This window comes from Aquila chrysaetos, chromosome 10 (genome assembly GCF_900496995.4).
Source record: "Aquila chrysaetos chrysaetos chromosome 10, bAquChr1.4, whole genome shotgun sequence".
Lineage (NCBI taxonomy): Eukaryota > Metazoa > Chordata > Aves > Accipitriformes > Accipitridae > Aquila > Aquila chrysaetos.
The window spans coordinates 35,557,012-35,578,509 of record NC_044013.1 but is presented as its reverse complement, the minus strand read 5'-3'; the positions used below and the strand labels follow the sequence as shown (position 1 = coordinate 35,578,509).

At 38.8% G+C, this 21,498-nt stretch overlaps 1 protein-coding gene across 11 annotated transcripts in view; it reads right to left on the bottom strand.

The window, feature by feature from the left end:
- CUX1 (cut like homeobox 1) overlaps positions 1-21,498 on the bottom strand; it is a 284,036-nt gene that overhangs the window by 216,125 nt on the left and 46,413 nt on the right. For all 11 annotated transcript variants that reach the window (XM_041126411.1, XM_030027002.1, XM_041126412.1 and 8 more), the window contains exon 2: positions 14,380-14,490. In XM_041126411.1, coding sequence (XP_040982345.1) covers positions 14,380-14,490 — 111 coding nt within the window. The remainder of the gene's footprint in view (positions 1-14,379; positions 14,491-21,498) is intronic.

Below are 21,498 nucleotides of genomic sequence, written 5' to 3'. Positions count from 1 at the left end.
TTGCAAGATGCAGGAGTCATAGAAAGAGGTCCTCTGCACAGGACAGCCTTCAGCAGTAGTCTGCCTTGGGGGATTTTGCTCCAGAAGTCATGGCATAGGGATGTTTTCAATCACTCCAGGTCCTGAACAGAGTGCAGGACTGCAAACTGCTGTGCAAGTTGTATCCTGTCAACTGATCATCAACTGAAGGACTGCGGGGAAAAAGCTACGCCACTGAATTGTAGCCTTCTGATACTAGTTTTTTAGGTAAATATAACAGCGTGTCTCTTCAAAATGACACCAGGAGGCTGGATACGAAGATTCCCAGTACAGTGACTAGACAAAATGTAGAAACACGAAATTAGAAGGTACCCTATGGGGTCAAAGCAGTAAAACTGGTTCTGATTAAGTTGCATTACCAGATGGCAGTAGGATCTCAATAATTTACAGCCAGAGACGGGATAAGTGTCCATTAGCATTAGCGTCTGTGGATGTACACTTTCTTTTTTTCCACATTTTTAAGGCCTCTGAGACCACATCTGGGTCTCCGTCTTTCCCTCTTCCTGGCTCTCAAGAACCACTGAAGTAAAACCCCTTCCCTTCACGCAGAAGAGAAGCCTTCCTCTTCAGCACCCCCTGCGCCCCCAAATGGTAGGTAAGGAAGAAGGCAAGATCATTTGATGTGAATCTGGACACAGTAAATGGTCTCTAATGATATCTAGAACACAAAATTCAGGATCACTTAAAAAAGTTATGAGGTTAGACATGATCCAAATTGCAGATGAGCACATCACAGACGCATATTCTTCAGATGTGCCAGTGGCTCTTAAGTTTAGGAATAATGGAGCCTGATTTTTTTTTTTTTTTAAATATAGCTGCCTTTCAGCATTAGCAATATTGAAAAGGGCAAACTTGAAGCCAAACAAAAATGTAACACGAAGTACTAAGAGAAGAAAAAAAAAAAGCTACATCAATCATTACAGAAAACTGGTCTCATGATATTAATGGTGTCTAAACCTCCATCAACATGTTCTTGCCCTTTTTTCCTTCAGAAACCAATGCAGAGTGGCTCAACTCATTTGTGCCTCTTCCACTAACGAGCAGTCCACATCCCACTTCAATACCTCTTTTCTCCCAGAAATGATTACCTCAAGAGTTAGAACTAATTTGACAAAAATCTATTCTGTACCATCATCCCCAGCTTCTGGAAGTTTAAAGAAACCATTGCAATGCATTTACTGACAGGTTAGAGCTAGCTGTCCATCCAGTCTCCACCAAAAACAGATGACTAAATATTCGGTTAGAGGTTTGGATTCTTTTTTTAAATAACTGCTTTACATTCAAGGTATCTGCTTTTTCATGTGTATGTTTTTGAAAGCAGTCATGCAAAGTTACTCCTCTTGGTCCCCCAAATTTCAGAGACTGAGGTATTTTTCAGACTATGAGTGTACTGAAATAAAAAAATAATCACAAAACAAAACTAGCACTGGGTTGCAAGACCGTAGTGATGGCTTTTTTTTACTACGTCCCCAGTTTTGGGGTGGACAGAACACCCCTGCACTGGTTCCAGCTCCCAGTCGCAGGAGATGAAGGCGCCATCCCCTTGGGATGAAACTGGGATCATCTCCACGTCTTTTACTTTTCCCCAATGCTTTTAAGTGAACAAGGAAGGCGAGGGTAACAAGCTGCCAGCCACTTCTCTGGCTGACTAGCACCAGCCACCCAAGAGGTAGTTGCACGATTTTGTATATATAAAGCTTGTAAAGCACTTTAGGAAGCTGTGGGATGAAAAAGACTATATAAACGTAAAATATTATTATTATTAAACCAGTGATCTGACAAGAAGAGACAGCTTTTCAAATCTGTACAACAGCTTGAGCTGAAGAGATCAGGGAGTCCAATTTGAAAAAATAATAATTTGAAACGAATTTGAGGATTAGAAGTGGCAGCTCTTTTGTGGATTCTCCATGGCAGGTAAATTTAGTAGGCTACTTTAATTTTGCATCGTTTTAACTCCTGGCAATGTCCTGTGCATTGAATCTGACAGAGAGACAGAGTGTTTGAAGCTGTCGTGGCTACATTTTAGTCTCCCAATTTTACAATCAGTGTTTGAATCTGCTGCTACAACTCTGGGTACAGAGATCAGAGGCTTATCAAAGAGGCATCCATTTCAAAGACAAGCAGCAGCTTTGACTTCATTCCTTCAATGCTTAAAATTCCAGAAAAAGCAGATGAGCATACCACAAAACAGGTCTGAAGGAAATCTCTCTATCGGCTGTAAACCTACTTCAGTGTTAATTTTTTAAGGATCTATTTTGGTCTCATCTAAAATGAATGTGTTTAGCAGAGATAATCCTCTCAACAGGTGAGCTTAATATATGCCTTTTCCTGTAACTGAAAGTACATTTTAAACTGGCTTATTGCTTTATCAAGCATTAATTGAAGAACTACTTCAACCAGTTACCCGACTTTTTTTTTTTTTAAGAATGTCTTCCCTTTCCCAACAAAGCAGCACTTCATTTCTTTATTACTGCCCTTATTTTAACTGCATGCATGAACCAAGTGCACTGTAGGCAGTAATACGTGTTGTTTGCAGTAAGATGGCATGGTTTAAATGCATATCACACTCGGGGAGTGCTGCACAGCTGCAGTGTGCTGTTGTCCACATTCAACTCTTGATTTTAAGCCGAGTTTCAGCACTCACATGATTGATAATATTACTGATCTCATCAGCATCCCCTCCCGTCAAGCCTGCAGTCAGGCTGCTGACGGACCCCGCTCACGCGGGACACCAGCTGCTCTGCGCTGTGAAACGTCCCCACTCAGGGCACAGCATGATGAGAGGAACAGAACAGCAAGGAGAGAAACTGTGCCAAACCAGAATTAACTTTTACTGTTGTCTGTTCTTCCTTTTTAGCTAGAAACGTGTTTTGTCTGTATCTCTAACATAGACGAGAATTGCATTTCAAGAATCTGAGCATTTTTCTTCCTTCGCTTCTCATAGACGCAGCATAAGAACTGCCCACACACACTGCCTGTCATCGAGACCTTTGTCCACTCACAAGAACCAACTGCTCAGCTGATTTTTGCTAGAAAGCAAGAGTGGATTGCTACAGAGTGCCAAAGAGATGTGCAAATCTGACCTGAGTTCCTCCAGCTGAGCACGGCCTAGCCCAGGAAAGCTCTGCAAAGCTTGCACAGGGAGCAATGGATAGTGTTTCAAGATAGTCAAACGATTTAGGTATTCTGATGGGCACTGCAGTGACGTAGGGTAACCTGGCTCCTGCCAAGGTGATGCAGGTGACTGCAGCCCCAAGCCCACCACCAGCTTCTTGTTTTCACCGCAAACCTAGTGCTTCTTATGTGCCCGCTCCAGTTCTTCAGCTGCTCATCAGCAGGAGTTAGAAGCAAAGAGGATAATCGGCAACAGGTTAATTTGTCTGATTAAGCCTTCAGAGATCTGGCATTTCGAACTTGCACTACCGCGCTCAGCCAGCTAGCTTGAAAGGAAGCCGCATGCTTCTGACGGGCAAGGGTAGCAGCCGGGGAACACATTAAGCCGCATTTGAAACCCATGGTCATACCAGCAGACTTAGCAAAGCAACACTGCAGGTGTAGACATGCCCTAAAGTGCACTGAAAGTGCGTTAGAGTTCAGCTCTTCAGTGCTCAAATCACTTCTGACAAACAGGACTGAGAACTCTTAACACATTCGGGCATTTTTAAAAAAGCACTCCCAGCACTGTCTTGCACTAAATGAAAGCTTCGGTTTAAAATGAGCTTTTAAAACTCCAGAATATTTACACATCCCTCTTCTCACAGAACAGCTCATTTATCAGCATTCAGCCTATACACAAGAATTTCTTTTGTGATATCCTGCCCATTAAAAGGTCCCCGATGCCCGCCCCATGGTCAGACAAACTAACTGACAAACCTGACACACACTTCATAATACTTTAAAGCACGGTTATTCAACCACTAGGAAACAAAACACACAGAAAACCACAGTAGAAGTTTTTACAAGATGCAATGCTGGTGGATCTACGTTAGCCAATTCAACAAACCGGATTGCTTTTATTTATGAAGTGAAGCAGTTGATATTTTTCATTGCTTCCTGTACTTCAGAGAATCACAGGAAAAGATAGGAAACCATTTTTAGGCAGAAGGGCATGTGCTCCTGCTGGTCCTTAACAGCCTTAATCTTTAAGAGTAATAATGAACTGATCCTCCAACTGTGTAATTCGCTGTAGACACTGGCCCGTGTGTAGCTCCTATGTTAGGGTAAGCATCTAAGATCAGCAAAGTGCACACACATAAAGCTAATTTCCAACTCGGTGGACCAGTCAGCCCCATCTTTACTGCTGAGCACCGGTCTAGTGCTGCTGCTTCCAATAAAAACTTTTTTAAAAAAGTCAGTGTATGTTCAATAGATAAATAACCACCTCTGTACTTAAAAAAATGCAGAAATATAGCCATAAATAAGCATTAGTGCTTCAGAAATTGTGAAACCACAGTTTTATGGTTTTAAACAGAGACAAGGTGGAATCATGAATGGTAGCAATGTATTTCAGATGAAAGCTTTCAAGCAGATGAGAAATAGTTACAGGAGTTGGAACCTGAGTAACTACAGTTGCATTAAATTATTCCATCTGTAAGTCCATTAAAAATTGTTAATGGTTTTGTATGGCTTTTATATTTATTGGGTGGGTTTATTCCTGTGTGAGTCATACATATTTATTACCAGGGTCCAGATAATGGTTATTAATAAAACTTCTTTTATTTGCATACTGTCTTGATGCTGGCCTAAGTATTTACAACTTCACTATAAAATAAAAGAATCTTCAAAAATTATAAATAGCACCAGGAATGCATCACAACTTCACTTTTTGTACTTTATTACTTTTTTGGTGTTTTAGTTTTGTTTTTCAAAAATGGAAAAAAACAACCTAGTAAACCCATTTCTTTTTTCAAGTCTAAAAAGCACTAATTCTTTCAAAGCTTTAAAGCACAATTTGTGTTGAGGAAGTAAGAGGAGATCCAAAGCTAAAGCAAGCTAGTTTTTATAATTAAGAAAATACATAGATTTCTACACATAATTATGAACAGTAACAAAAGCTCAGTATTAAAATAGGTTCACTGAATCCCTGGAATTGTGCCTGCCAACTAAAACACCTACTATGAATTTAGTAATGGGTTATGCAAACATAAATTACAAGGCCAGACATTTTAAAAGGAAAAAAAGTTGATTTATTCTCACATTGGAGACACGGCAGGATAGAAGCACAATTTCATTTTTCCATATATTCATCAACACTGCAGATGTGTTAATGCAAAAAGAATTCTAAAATAAAAAAGACTCTCAACTCCTCTAATTCTCATATGTCATTTAATTTACTTAAAAATGGTTACCAGGAAGCTTTCTTTTTTGTTTGTTTTTTGGAGTTTTTTGTTTTAAGCAAGCAAAACATACTCAAAATTTCTGGAAGAAAATAGGTTTTAACAGCATTTTCCAAACATTTCTCCCCCTAAAAATGTACCTCAAGACTCCATCCAAAATAGACCATAAAAGAGCAGTACTGCAGAAAGTTGGGCTATTTAATTTTGTTTTTTTAATAGAAAAGCTTACAGCTATAATCTGTAACCTAGTCGTTTTGTTTGTGAGCATTTTCACTCAACATATTAATCGTTTCTGCTCTTGTTTCAAGCAGATCCAACTTTTCACTTATCCACAGTCAGAGCAATGCAAAGAATCTCTTGTAACTGGTAACTATTATTAAAAGAGTTATTCATGACAACATAATAATTTTAATGAGAACAACACGTTCCTTTAATTACACCTGAATGACTTTGAGGTGGTCCAGCCGATGAACTGAAGTAAGTTTACAGCATATTTGTTCACAAAGTAAAAAGGAAAAGTACTAATTGAAAGATGTTTAATTATTTCTTCTTTTGGTAAATACACACAGGAAGGAAGAGCAGGTATCTTGCTTGCCTGTTATTTTTATAAATTGAATCTTGAAAATAAGTCAAACTATTGTTCAAATGGCTCAAAGCAAATTTAGGAACTGAACTTCAGACTTGCTTTGAGAGTACTCAGTCTTATCTCTGTGTGATCTATATGTAAATATCCAGTTTTACACTTACCTTTAAGTAACATAACACAGAACCTAAGAATGGCTGTTAATTGTCGGTACCACAGTGAGAAACTTCTCAGCTATTTCATCTAAATAAATTGAAATATTTTCCCTTAAAAAACAGTCAATGATGCATTCAGTAAATCATGCTACTAGTCTTAATGCACATTTATTTAAACTACAACTGTTCTTCAGGAAGAAGGATGATAAATGCCCTGTAAGATCAAGTTTTTTCCTTCAAGTTCTAACCTTGAAAATGTTCTCCTCTTTTAGACCTCCACACCCCAATCTTCCCCCTACCCCAGTCACTCGCTCTGGCCAGCTTCCAAATGGGTCAACGCTGAAAAGCAAGTACAACTTAAGAAAAACAATTTGCTTTTCATTGTTTCATTCTCAGTGACAGGAGAAATTCATAGTAGCATTGAATGTTTAACAAGAGAGATTGATCTGTAAGTATTTGCTTACAAGTGTGTCCCTTTGTAAACTTCAGTAATACCAAAAATATCCCCTATTCTCCTTTTCTGCAATGGAAAATACAGCACCCTTGACATTACTGAAATCTAATACCTGCAACTCATGTTGCTAGAAGAAAAATGCATTCTTCAGCTGTCAAGCATGTTTAACCAGAAAAATGCTTAAATAAAATAAATCTAAATTACTAAGAGCAAGTGACTTCAGAGTAATTAATTTCCTCAGCTACCCTAATGTGTTCAGTTGAATCAGGTGTGTCTCCCTCTTGAATATTTTTGGAACTCTTGAATAAAGTAATCACACATATATTTTCAGATTTATAAAAAGACTTTTGAGGTAAATGTGTTGTAGAAAATTGATTTAAGGATATTTTTAAAGCAAATGGAGACAGACAGTAACTCAGAGTGTCCTAGATCATGTGGTTTCAGCAAAATGCTTGAAATTAAACTTCTCTGCCTAGTAACGTACAATGCACCACCATTACTTCTGCAGGTCAAGGGAATTATTTTCCTAGATTTCAGACCTTTACAAATGCTGTTGTACAGCTACACAGTTATCCATTAAATCCTACATACCAATAATCCCCAAAATATGGACCCATTTTGTAAAAGGACCTTCTCAAGTCCAGTTATCTTAAAATAAGTTCTACAGATTCTGCAACTCAACAGTCGGCTGCCCACCTACAGCCTTTGCTGCCACCTTTTCCCTGCTGAGAAAAGCAAAAATTGCTTGCTTTTAGAAAACAAACCATAATTGAAGTTTTACTGAACCCAGGATACCAGTTCAATCAACAAACTGACCCAGTGTTTAGGGGGGGTAGGGGGAATATTCACAACTATATCGCAACACAGAAAAATTAGGCAGGTACACCAGATAAAGGCTTACATGTTAAAAAGGTTTGTTCCTGGCTTGGATTTGCTGTTCCTCAATGCACTGAGCTATAGCAAGAATCACTGCGATTACTAAGTACTGTGTGCACAGCAAACAGCAGGGGAGATGCCATCTGCCAGAGATTCTGGCTTAGCTTTTTGTGGGTGATAAGGACAATTTAAAAAAAAAAAAAAGTAATAATATCTAGTAATTATAGTGGTGAGAACGGGCAACGTGCAGAAAAATGGAGGTCAGTTTTATGAGAATCCTAGAAAAATACAACTGTGAATTATAATTCTTTTATTGTTCCCTCACTTCCAATAAAGTGAAAAGGCAGCAAGAGATCATAATACAGAAAAGCATGTCAGAAACACTAATGTTTTTCCTATTACAATTAGAACATGCTAAAGGCAAATATGTATTAAATAATGACAACAAAATTATTGAGAACTCATGAATAAGGGACCTCCAGGATAAGGTTAGATCTGATTTAACCTAACTGACTCCACAATACTAGTTTTTAGATTACATATTAAGACATGGGGCTATATTATATTATTTTTGTGCAAAAAGTCACATAATAATAATATACTTCTTCATTTAGCTTTTGAAATAACAAGCCCATGTAGTACAAATTATCATAAACATCATTTACCTTGCAAACAGAACCTCTTCAAAAAATGGTAATATTCAATAAAAACATTGAAAGGGAGGCCATGGCACCCAAATATCATTATCTTAAAAGAGAAGTATTCATCTCAGTTCCAAACCTGCAAGGTAAGTCATACTTCTCTCTTCTTATAATTCTGGTTTTTACAGAAGGAAATGGTCATCTTTTAATTCAATAAGGAGAGTATCCTATGTATTTAACATTCTGCTAATGTTTTAAATATATGAAGAATCTTAAAAATACAAAACAATTTTATAATAGAATTAAATATTGATAATTGCTTTCGAGTCATACAAATTAACAGAAAATATTCTTTTTGAATAAGCTGCTTCACAGCAAATTCATTTTTTCTTCACAAAAATCTCTTAATCTCTCCTTTTCAAAGTCATGGGAAAGAGAAAGAAGGGAGAACTTAAGCACATTTTTCTTCCTCATCTTTTTCCTGAAATAATTTTTAAGTATTAAGTCAGGAAATATATAGAAAGGTGGTATTTCTTTTTATTCCCTACCATGCACTGAGACATTTACTATTTACAAATTGTATTGACTGCATTTAGTTGTATTATGCTAGCTAATTTTTACATAAAAATGTCATGTATGTTCTTCCATATTCAGGCCACCAAATTAACAGGATTCCTGTATGTTCCTGGTAAAGGGCAGGGAGGAAGATCCACACACTATGTACTCTCAGGCACACAGGGAAAGTAAATTAAAAAATGGAGGGGGGGGGAGTAGAGAAAAGGGGAGAAAAGGACCAAAAAAAAAAAAAAAGTAGAACAACCCAGCTCTAGATGGCAGCAAATCAATATTCACCCCTATGTACACAGACACTGAGAGCATCAACTATTTTCAAACAGACTGTATATTTTCAGTAGTTCTTCTAGGCATGTTATTATTTTCATTTTGTTACACAGGCTAGACCAAAGTTGACTGTGCAAAGTCATTAGGAATCAAGCACAATTCACAACCAACAATTAGAAAGATACCCCTCTCATTTCAAGAACTAATCTAACCAGCAGAATTAATATTCTTTCTTTTTTTTAAGCTTGATTTGATTATCTTTTGCTGTAGAGACTGGATAATTCAATAGAATGATCCAGAAACACTGGAACTAAGAATTTATGAATTTTAAATTTTGAAAAATTGAGCCCTTGCATAATAACTGTGTTCACTTCCTTTAGTTAGTTATGACTTGTAATTACAAAGGTATTTTTGTAAAAAACCATGGATCTTAAAAACATGCATCACCCTAGTATGCAACGTCATGAATAAAACTATTACTTTTGTAACAAAAAATTCTACAGACTCATCTTCCTTTCTCTTTTGCAGCAGTGGCACTGCAGAAACATAACCGAGTAGGATAGGGATGATGGTGATAGTTCAGGTAACGGGGGCAACACCGAAAGCCAGGTAGGTGAACGTCACTCATTAGAGATCAGCGAAGGCAGCGCAGAACTGATGGTGCAAAATGATACCCACAGTGTAAATGCCCTGAAAGTGGCTGTAGCAACTTCTGTTAACACAGGCGCACGCACGAGCTCACAGGAATACACACAACAGCGCAGCACTGGATGCTCCTCAGCGTTAACATCGCTGTCACACTGCAGCACTTATTTATAAAAGTGCTTGGGGTCAGCAGGCTGCCATGTCCATTCCGTCAGTGTTAAGATATGCTATTCATATGCTCATTTAGTTTGTTTTCTGGCACCTTCCAATATTCCATTTTCCAGGGCATTTTAAAGTTATTTATTGGAGAAATACTTATGCTGTCTATGTCTATTTATAAAGGTCCTCCCATGTCCTTCCATAACTCTGCGAATCCAATCTTTAATCTGCTTTACAAAATACAGATGTCAATTTGAGCATTCAAAGGTAATCTTGACTTTCTAAATCTCACCAACAGAGTACATTTGCAACCTAGAAATAGTAAAGGGCAACAGCAGTGAGGAATCATCAGTTCAACTTACCATCAGGGAAAAAAAAACAGTGACCAAAGTAACAAGCTCACAGGGCAAGCTCTTCTATCCAAATATATGCTTTATGCAGGTGCCTCACATTTGCCTGATTTTTCAGAGCTCATGCTCTCACATTAGAAAACTCACATTAGTATTTTACTTCCCAAGAGCAGCTGGCCCAGGCCTCTCAGGCTGGTCTTTTCTCTTGTGCCCAGTTTAGTGACCCATGTTTCAGGTGAGCCTGGTAATAACCAGCATAGCTCAGCATTATCTAGTTTACATGACTGAATCATAAGGAAAGCAATGGAGAGTTATAGGTTAAACAGGCTTAAGTATTATTGTCTTCCCTCTCCATGAGTATTTAACAATTATGTATTACTTATTTACAAAGGCTAGGCTTACTCAGTTATTTGTTTTCTCATATTTTTCACTTTTTTTGTTGACTAGCTTAGAAATATGCACCACTGGAAGTTTCAGATGAGCTTTTCAATGTTTAAAATGGAAACAGGTAAGCAAAAAGTAGTTACTCAACTAGGAATCTGGGTAGAAACAAAGGCAAAGTTATCAACATTAGGAAGTAACTTCCCTTTGTGCCAAATGCAACTGAAATTATTTAGAGACTAAAAATAAATTCTCAAAGATGGTCATTCAAACATTTGCTTATTCACACCAGAATCGGCATATGAGGACATGATGAATTAGACCAAGAACTTCACAGAGGTTAAAATACCCCAAAAGTATCACAGTTAGTCACAATAGTTCAGGAATTATCACTGTAAGAAAATAACCATCTGATGCAGGGTGGCAATTCACATGATATATTTCAAGATGTCTTCCAAGTAACAGTCATGTAAAATTGATGTTTCAAGTAATCTCCTGACCACTCTCAGCCTTCCACACTAGCTGCTCAGGATGAAACAAATTGAGACTGAAAATACCCCAAAACATCTATAAGCAGCAGGTCTGATATGACCTCTTAAAAGCTGTGAGGAGGTAAAAAGTATTTTTGCAATAACATGAATTAAGAATCCTTTCTAAAAGTTTCTGCAGGTCACAACCACCACCGAACTTTCTGTTCTCATAAGGCTCCCAAACATGAGATACTTCTTGCCAGAGTCATCTCCCAGTATGCCAAGTCAGAAACAGTATTTTAACATTTTTAAATACCAAAAGCCCTAGAGTCATTCCTATAAACATGAAAATATTCTATTTCTTTTGCAGCAATCTGATAGTTTGCAAGGAAGGCAGAAATGACCCAAACAGATCTGTCACATTTTTTAAAGAAAGAAGAAACAGAAGTATCCTCGACTTCATTAGTAATTTTTCGAATCCTCTTCTGCAACATAGGAGATTGCTTTCAAGCAGACATTATGGAAAGTCTAGAGGACATCCCAGACACCAATGGACAGGAAAGTCAAGGCAATCCACACTTGCCTCCTTATTTATGGTGAGACTGGCTACAGCAGAAGAAAAGAGATGCTGGAACAGGCTAAACCACTACTGCACTTTTACAGGGATGCATGCAGAATGAAAAAGAAAATGGAAAGTAGATTTCTGAAACAAACTGTTACATTTAACAATTCCATCTTTGTGGTTTGGGGTTTTTTTTATACCAAGAAAGTTGCTACTTCATTGTGGAAATTTAAATTAAGCTGTATGCTGGGTTATTTATCTGAAGAACGGTTCTGCATGCAAGCTGGTTTTCTACGACAGACCTTTTTTGTTATTAAAAAGAGCATGTTTGATGTTTTAGTAACATAAATGTATCAGTCTGGAAACACCAGTGGCTCACTGTGTGTTTCCTGTCTACCTCCAGGATGTTTTCACCGTATTGGGTAGATTTTTCAGACAAAGTTGCAGTTTTGGAAAAATTCAGGTCCAGTAGTTAATAATCCTCCCTTCTAATTTTCAACTGTTTTCCAAAACTGTCTCAGCTTTGAAAAGTATTCACAGACTTCCCTTCTTTTGGGGGAGTGCAGAAAACAGCTGAAGGTGAACACACAGTGCACAAGCTTAAACTTCTGTGTAAAGAGGAATGCCAGTGAAGTTTTCCAAGAAGGACAGCTGGACACTGCCTCACTCGGTTTTTGTCTCTTACACACCCACGCCTACCACACCAAGCACTGGGACAGGAGAGGGTGGCCCTATCAGACCTTCGACAGCTGAGCTACTGCCTCTGTGCCTCTGGGAGCAATAACTGCATATCAGGTCTGTTACAGCTGGCTATTATTACAGTTCGGATACTTTCTTCAAATTCTTTGATCCCATTTCCATTCTTTAATTCTGTCAGAGAAAGTAGAAGAGGAGTTAGATTCTGTTGCTGTTCAGAAAAAAAGCTGCAGAAAGAGCATCACAGCAGAGAAGACAGAGAAAGAAAGAATATAAAAAATCCACCCAAGCTTATAAAGGAATGTGGTTTCATAGGAGTCCCAGGACAAAAGATGAGGATGTAGAATCTAGCAGAGATCCAAATTTCCCCAAACACTAGGGATGTTCAGAGCCATTGTTTTGAACCTAGTCCCTAAACGAATAAAACACCTTCCATATAATATTTTGGAAGAGAATAGAGGCTACAGAATTATATTTTGTAAAATTATATTTAAAGCCTTACCATCAAATAATTTAACTTTCCTATCTTGCTTACTGGGAAGAACTAATTGCATATCGTTTGCCACTATATCTCTTGAAGTAACTACACAGAGTATATAATTTTCCTCTGCGCATCCAACTCCCGCTGAGTTACCAAGGCCCTCTCACAATGTACTTAAAAAGTGCAGTGTTGGTTGGTTGGGGTTTTTTTGTTTTGTTTTGGGTTTTTTTGTTTCTCCCCACAGTAACCTTCTGCTCCATAAAAATAAAACTGTAAACACGCTATCAGCTAGGAGCTGGCAGCTATAGCCACATTCTGAAGAATCTGTCATTCTCCTTATAGGAAAAAAAGGAAGGCAGCAGGAAACTCAATTCTTGTAGAATGAACTTAAGCTTCTAGCAAACAATTAGAAAACGTGGCCCCAGAAGTCTATTTATTTTCTGGATTTTGTACAATTTCCTATACCCTCCACATTTTTTCACTTCTCTCCTTCCTCCTCTTCTTCCCAATAGTTTGCCCGCTCCTGCAAAGGGAATCAACTCATTCCTCACCCTCTCAGAGCTACTGCACTCACTCTCCGTATTCTTTTGCTTGTTTTTAAAAGTTCTGTCCTTCAAAGCTCCAGTCACCAAGTTTTCTCTTCTTCTTCAGAGAACTGATTTCTGCCCCACAAAGCCTCCTCAGGGCATCAGTTAAACAGTCCCCCTTTCCCATAAGTCACTCCTGCTCCAACATTCTCTTTCCTCTCTCTGGGTCAGACCCTCCAGCATCTCTCCCTCTGTACCAAGAGGAAGCAAAGCAGCATCTGCTACTTGAGAAGCAGCAATAAGGGTTAGAAAAGCTGCCTGCTGCTTCTCTCCCAGGAATATACTTCGAAGGAACGAATACTTATGTATCGGTTATCCAGAACAGGCTTTGAAACCCTGGAACATTCCTAGATGAACAGATTGCTGGCAATCATCAGGGGAAAAAAACCACAAAACAAACAAACAAGCCCTACACATTGCTATGCATTCATTAGTTAACAAAATGAGTTTATACGTATTTTCGATTTAACTATGCATACATGTACACAGACACACACACTGCACATGCTAACATGAGCATGGAAGAGTTTAAATACTCCCAGCTTCCTACACGCAATATTCACCTTTCCAAAGTTTGCTTAGCATCGGTCCTGACACCTTTTACACACCACCTGCTGCCTGCGATGCACTTCCTCCAAGCGGAGTTTTCTAAAGAGCTCAGCACTGACCTTGTTGCATTTCCAGTGAAATCAACAGCAAAATTTAATTTGATTTTTGATGGAAAAATGAGCACCTTTGAAGTTATGCCCTTGATATAGATTTATTTAGGCAGCAAAATGTCACTTTCTACATCCAAGTGCTAAGAGAGTTTGGATTAGCAAAGAAGTTTTTTTGCAATTCTCCAGGTTTTACATTATTACAAAATTTAGAGCAAGCCTACTTGAAGGCTAATGCTCATACTTCCTCTAAAAACATCAATTCATATTTCATTGTTTACAGAATGCAAAAGCCGCCTGATGAGAAAGCCATCAAAGATAAGTGGTCTTAGTTCAGATGGTGGACTTAGCAATACGTACAAGAAAATCATGAAAACAAACCATTAGGAAAAAAAACCCCATTACATAGGCCTAATACCATATACTACTGCAATAAACTCAACAGAGTGAAATAGCTTTTCTCCTTACCTCTGGAGTGTTTTTCTTGAACTCGCGACTTTGCTCAATAAGTTTTTTCCTAGACTGCTCACTTTCATCTTGCCGGTTAGCCAATATTGTTGCTGTGGCATCGAGCTCTCTCTGTCAAGAAAAACAAAACAACAAAAAAAAAGGAACTACAGTCAGAGCTCTGTTTCTCACAGAAATGAACACAAAAGCTCATATGTACATCATGTCATTTGGAATATTGAGATGGCTGGACTACAGAGCAGTACAGAACAAAGCACCAAGCTTCCAGAAATTGGACCTCCTGAGTAACCAAATGAAGTTCTACAACTTTTTTGATGCCATCTTGCAACCAAAATATCACCATTTTTCTCAAAAGAATTCACAGCTTTACCACAACATTACACAGGATAGCAGCAGTGGCATGCAAGACACACCTCCTAATAATTTCCCAAATCCAGTGAAGATTACAGATATCAGACATGTTCAAGCCAGGTTTATTTTCACCTACCTGGTTTTCAAAGATACTGGATTTTCCCTTTTTTAGTTACTCTATGAAAAAAAATTCTGATTAACTCAAGTACCAGTTAACTTTATACTTCAGCCTAGACTGGTTATGCTTCAGTCACTCTTAATTTCAAATTACATACTGTATATAATTCTATACTGCCACTGCAATGCTCTTTTTCCATTTAAGTCTTCCCTTATTTGAATACAAAATTATCTTTTCCTGCTATTGGAATCTATTCCTCTAAAATTATTAGCAGGTAACTCCTTTTCCTCCCCAAAACGTATCTATTTTTAATCATCTGATGAATACCAGATTATCTTCCAACAGTTTCTACTAGACTGAAGTACAGGCTTAGCCTACAGACTGTTGCCCAGCTTCCTCCAAGAGTGTTATCCCCATCCCAGTTTCTTTACTCAGTGCTCTGCTTCCAAGTGTCACCATAATAGATTGAATGGATCACTTATCAGCACATAAACCAACAATACTCAATCTTTCATGTCAGTTTATTCCTTTTCTGCAGTATTTCCACGTAACATGGAAAAAATAAAGGCTAAACCCTCAACTCAGCTATGTACATCACTCCCCAAGTCACTTGGAGTTATAACCAAGAATTCATAAATGGGATTTGGCACTGTTTTCCCCCCTTATGAATCTGAAAGAAGAAAAACCTGGCTATAAGAAAGAAGTTCATGAAAAGTGAGAACAACATGCTAGAGCAAGACATTAAGCAGGTCTCCTCTGTAGCTATCTTCATCACATCACTCTGCCAACATGCCTCTGACATGTGTGCAAACAACCCAATATTCTCCACCAGAAAACCTGCCGTGCCACTGGCATTTGTTCATAACTCAACAACCTATAATGGACCAGACCGAAAAAACAAGCCTGGGACCTCCTGTCAGGTCTAATTCCAGATCCCCAGTAGTTGGTCAAGTCACTGACCAAGTCATCTCTTGATACCACCACACACAAAAACCATGGTAAAAGTAAAGCAGATTTGGTTACTACTAGATGGTTAGCATAAAAACTTTACCGTGCATTGGGTCATATATACTTCCCAATGGAACTGGGCACCTGGTATAGGGAAACAAAATGGGAAAACAAAAGATATGCCTCTTCCTATTTTTGCAGAGGTGTTGGAAATAGCAACAGACAGCAGGTCCCTACATGACACCTGCTAAAATCCCTGTTCTGCAAGTTTTAAAAAAGTACAGGACTAGCAGATAAAAACTAAAAGGTAAGTCAGCTCCTGATTTTTTTACTAGATACTCTGTGAAAAAGCCTAATTCCAAATTTTTAGTTACATTATGTATGGTTAAATCCTGTAACTTTGAATGACTGGATGGATGTACATGTGTTTTACATGACTCCACAGTCTGACCTCGGGGGGGGGGGGGGGGGAAGCACCTTCTGCAGTTTCCAACTCAAAAGGATCAATACTTTTTTCCCCCTTTAGGTTTATTACCACAAAACTAAGATACTTTTTTTTTTCCCCTAATAAATATATGGACCATGGTTATCTTAATCCTTGGAAATAAGCTAAATATGACAAATGGATTTGAAGCTAGGCAGCATGCTGCAGCCAGTGACCTAAATATTGTCACTGCAATGCTTAAAAAACCCTCTATTTCTGACTTTGAAGAAAAAAACAGGGCAATATGTCCACCAGATCTTGGTTTGGAATTCTGTAACATATGTGAAATCTATTGCAGAAAAGTGGGAAATACTTAACAGTTGGATAAACCACATTTGAAATTCATCCCAGCTAAGTTTATGCAAGAAAAAAGAGCAACAGAAACCAATGTGGTTAAGCAGTACTATAAAGAGCAATATAACGGCTAAGCAGAAGGCTTTTAAAAAATATAAACAATCTGGTACGGCCAGCAACTTGGAAAACTATATTTAAAAAGGAAGCACACATTTAAAGCAAAGCAAAGAAAACACAAATCATGAAGTAAGATGGAATTTCAGTAGACCAAGGAATCAAATGTTCTGTTTTACAATATTGAGTGCTACAAAGCAACTTTACATATGGAAAAGTAGACTTTTAAAGACCTATACTTCCAAGTTTAGAGACAAGAAAGAAACAGAATTAAAAAAAAAAAATTTCATATTTTGTGCTATTATGAAGAGAAGTGTCAGGTGGCAAGTGAAGAATAACCTTCTTGCCCTCACTGCTTGATTGATAACCACTGCTACGATGCACTTACTATGGGCACCTTCACATTACTTTCAAAATTCCTTCTGGGACAGGTTTGGTAATTTCTCACTGCAAAACTTTTCCTTATATGACATCTCAGGTACAGACATCACCAAGAAGAAATGCCAGCATGCAACTACACTGAACTGTTTTGACACTGTGGGCTGAAGCCCACAAGCTCAAGATCTTGCCTAGTATTTATGAACAGCAGATACAGTAAGATGCAACTCCAGCTGAGGAACAGTAGATATCTAGCCCCTATATACAAGATACTAAATCTTCAAGCTATGTCATAGTTAATAAGCCCCAAATCAAAACTATTTGAAAAATCACTGGTTTTTTTCTTCCTTATTTGATCTCAAGAGTGTACAATGCAAGTTTCATTTATTTAAACCTAAAACTATATAGCATTACAACCCACAAGCATTAACAGCAGATTTTTCATACTTTTGTGACTTAATCTCATGAGATACCCCAATTTTTGTAAAAATTCAACATGGCCAAAGCATTATTTCTGCAAGCAAGCATGTATTAAGGAGTAAGTAGTATTAACTTGGAGATTTCAAACCTGAGTACTGTATAACACTCATAGGTATACATGCTTCCCAAGCTTTGCAACCACTCTCTAAGTAAATATTAAGTAAAAGGAGATGTAATACTGTACAGAAAGAAGCATATTGGGGAGTCCTTTACAGTGTAACAAATATAGGAGATCATGTCTCAGTATCATTCTCCACACCTTTGAAATCAAAAAGGTTCCAATGAAAAGCAAACAGAAACCAGGGCTCAAAGGTGTTGCAATGGTGACCTGACTACAGAAAGGATTCAAAGCCTGGAAGCTTTAGTTCCACTGATTCAACACTGGCTAATAAATTTTCTGGCCAAAAATAGCCACCATTCAATTGTCCCTGCAAAAAGTGAGTCACTACTTGGAGCACATTTTAAGAGAGAACAAGCAAGACCATTATCTTTCCCCTTGCCCCCAAGTCCCATCAATTTAGGGCAGGCACAGTTCACACTGCTTAAGCCATAGATAACTAAAGAACTCTCTCCAGGGTTTCTACCTTGACCCATTTCAACAAATTTATTGGGGGTGGGAGGGAGGCAGTGGGAAGAGAGGAGAGTCTTAAGTGCTGGAGTCATTAAAAGCAATTCTCAGAAAACAAACATTAAAAGGTTTCTTTCATGCAGTATTGTGCTGGTTTTGGCTGGGATAGAGTTAATTTTCTTCATAATAGCTAGTATAGCACTATGTTTTGGATTTGTGCTAGAAACAGTATTGATAACAGCAGTGCTCACACAGAGCCAAGACCTTTTCTGCTCCTCACCCCACCGCACCAGTGAGGAGGCTGCAGGGGGTGCACAAGAATTTGGGAGGGGACACAGCCGGGACAGCTGACCCCAACTGGCCAAAAGGATATTCCATACCATATGATGTCATGCCAGTACATAGAGCTGGGGAAAGAAGGAGGAAGCGGGGACCTTCGGAGTGATGACATTTTGTCTTCCCAAGTCCCCATTACACGTGATGGAGCCCTGCTTTCCTGGAGATGGCTGAACACCTGCCGGCCGATGGGAATTAATTCCTTGGTTTGCTTTGCTTGCATGTGGCTTTTGCTTTACCTATTAAACTGTCTTTATCTCAACCCACGAGTTTTCTCACTTTTACTCTTCTGATTCTCTCCCCATCCAACTGGAGGGGAGTGAGTGAGCGGCTGTGTGGGGCTTAGTTGCCGGCTGGGGTTAAACCACAAGTATAAAAAAAAAAAAAAAAAAAAAAAAAAACCCAACTCTAAAACTAGGAGGGTCAATCTGCTATCCACTGTAACAACAATCAACTTGAAGTGAACTTATCTTCCTTTAATGCAAGTATTTCCAGCCTCTTTTAGGCTCCCCAGAAGCCGTCCCTCTTCATTCTGCCTCTGTCACCCCTGTGCCACAGACCGTGATGGCATAGCTGCGCAGGGAGCCACAACAGGAAAGCAAGCCTGCTAAACACACATCCCACCTTTCCCCTCCTAATTTTTGTTGCACTGAATCAGTTCTCTGTTCAGGCCCCCTCTGCAGCTACAAGGTGTTGTATCATTACAAAAGGGAGGTGGGAAAACACAGCTGAAGCAAGGAGGGGCTGGTGGAATCCCCTTTTTCAGCACCAACCTGCAGTTAGGGTGACCCCAAGTAATTACGAAACTCCAGCTTCACTGAAGGCGGGTTTCAAGGTGGTTTTCTTTTACGGCTGACAAGTTTTTCTCTACAAGATGCATACCTTGATAATCACCTAGCCAGCAGGTCTGCACCACTCTCGACAAGGATAGTTTAGCACACTGGAGTCCTCCTTCCCTTTTTACAACAGGAAGCTTCAAACCAGCCCTTCTGCCACCTGAGCCCTGCGAGCGGCTGGCTGGCATGTCTCAAAGTTGAGTCCCACAGAGTCTCAAAAAACTACTCACTTGGGAAAATGATTCTAGAAAGAAATTGGGCTTTCTTGGATATTTATGAAGTCTCTGTTCCCCCATCCAGAAGGTGGAAGAAAAAATCAAACTGTATAAGCAAAGAGAACCCCATGGTGCCAAGGCTGCACACTCCTGCCCTGCTCTGCTTATGTGACTGAAACTGGACTAAAAAGAATTTGTGTGAAAAGCAAAGCCAGGGCAAGAAGAGCACCCTCTGCTTTATGGACACTGCAGAAAGAAAGAGGGGATAAGCAAAAAGGATACATAGGAAATGTGAATTTGGGAGCGTGATGGTGGGAAAGGTATATGTGACTCTGCAATACAGCTCTATCACCAGGAGGGAAGAGAGACAACAGCAAAATTAGACTCATCACCTCTGGTCTGAAAAGGTGCGACAGAGGCAGAGACTGTGCAGGTCCCCATCCCCTTCCAGCAGCAAGAGATGGGCCCTGAGCAAAGCTGCCTGAACATAACAGGGTTAGGACGGACACTCACTACGTTTCTCCATAGCCGTGCTTCCTTCTCATTCAAAGTAGTGTGAATGGAATAAATAATACAAACCAGTGTTTCCCTATGCACTAGCCAAGCCCATTCATACGTCCAGCTCTCACTGATACCCTCCTCTGCCCTAACACTCACAGTGGATGATCCTGCATCTCAGACACCCATTTCTAACGCTATGGCCACTGCCCTGACACAGGTATTTCAGGACCCAAGAAACGAACACACTTCAGCATTCCAATCCCCACAAAAGCTGCTCTAACATAATCTATCATAACTAGTATTCAGTCTCTGCTTAGAACCAGTATTCCTATGTTTCACATGGAAAAAGTTATAAAAAGCTGTAATAATCATCTGCAAGTACTGCGATGTAACTATATCCCAAAATTTTGTTATTCTCCCATTTTAAAATGCTTAATCCCTGCTGTGTTTACCACAAAGCTCTTACACTGGAGCAAGAAACATATATCACAACTTTAAGGCTGATTTTTTTTCTGGTAGACTTCTAGTCATGGACACGATGCCTAGGCTATGCCTTCAAAAGCCTTAAGCTTGACTGCAGATGTTAACAGCACGTTTTCACCATAAACCTCATTTTACTTACTACAAGGATAGACACAAATCACAACTGCACGTAGATTGGGAATTTTCTACCAGTAAATGTAGTAGTAACCATTTCCCCTGAAATCTTGTTTCTGTGTATGTAAGGTATTTCCCTTTATCATCACTTCAATCAGTTACCCAGTCTACATGATAATCTGCTACTGAAAGGAGTTTTCAGTAGTCTCATTTTTGTTTTCATCCTCTCTCAGGATTGCATTTGTCAGATCTATCAAACCTCTAAATGTAGCTTCTTGCAATTTTTAATTTCCTATTAAAGGAAAATTTCTTGGTGCAATGATGACACCAATGTAGAAGTGTCTGGCACAACTCGGCATATGCACAGGCTACTTGTCTTGGGAAAATTTTACATTTTCCCTAACTGATATATTAGAGAGTCTACCCTTGAATCTTAAAACCCCCATAGTTTTCACCTGTTCAGAAGCCTACATACTGATTGCATATGTATTTCAGAAATATTTCAGAAATTATAAACTGCTTTGCAAGCTTGATGTGTTTCTCTGGAAAAACAAATAGACATGCTCACTTGATAAAGCTCTAGATTATGACCAGGGAAGTAACCACAAAGCTGACATTGGGAATTTTGTTAATGTCTGTTTTGACTGTAAAAAGCAAGCACCAATTCCAATCTGAAAGCACTCAGAAAAGTAAAACATATTGTAAAAATGCAACAATGGAAGAAGTTTCTTTTCTGTAAAATGAGTTCGTGTCTGCCTTGCTGTAAAGCCCCTTTTTAACACAAGCAAAAGGAAAGATCAGACAGTTCAATGAGGGTGCAACACCTCAAGAACCACAGTTCCCTTGCTTTACAAATCAGCAGTAAATGACGAACAAATAACAAAGCAGAGACCAGAATA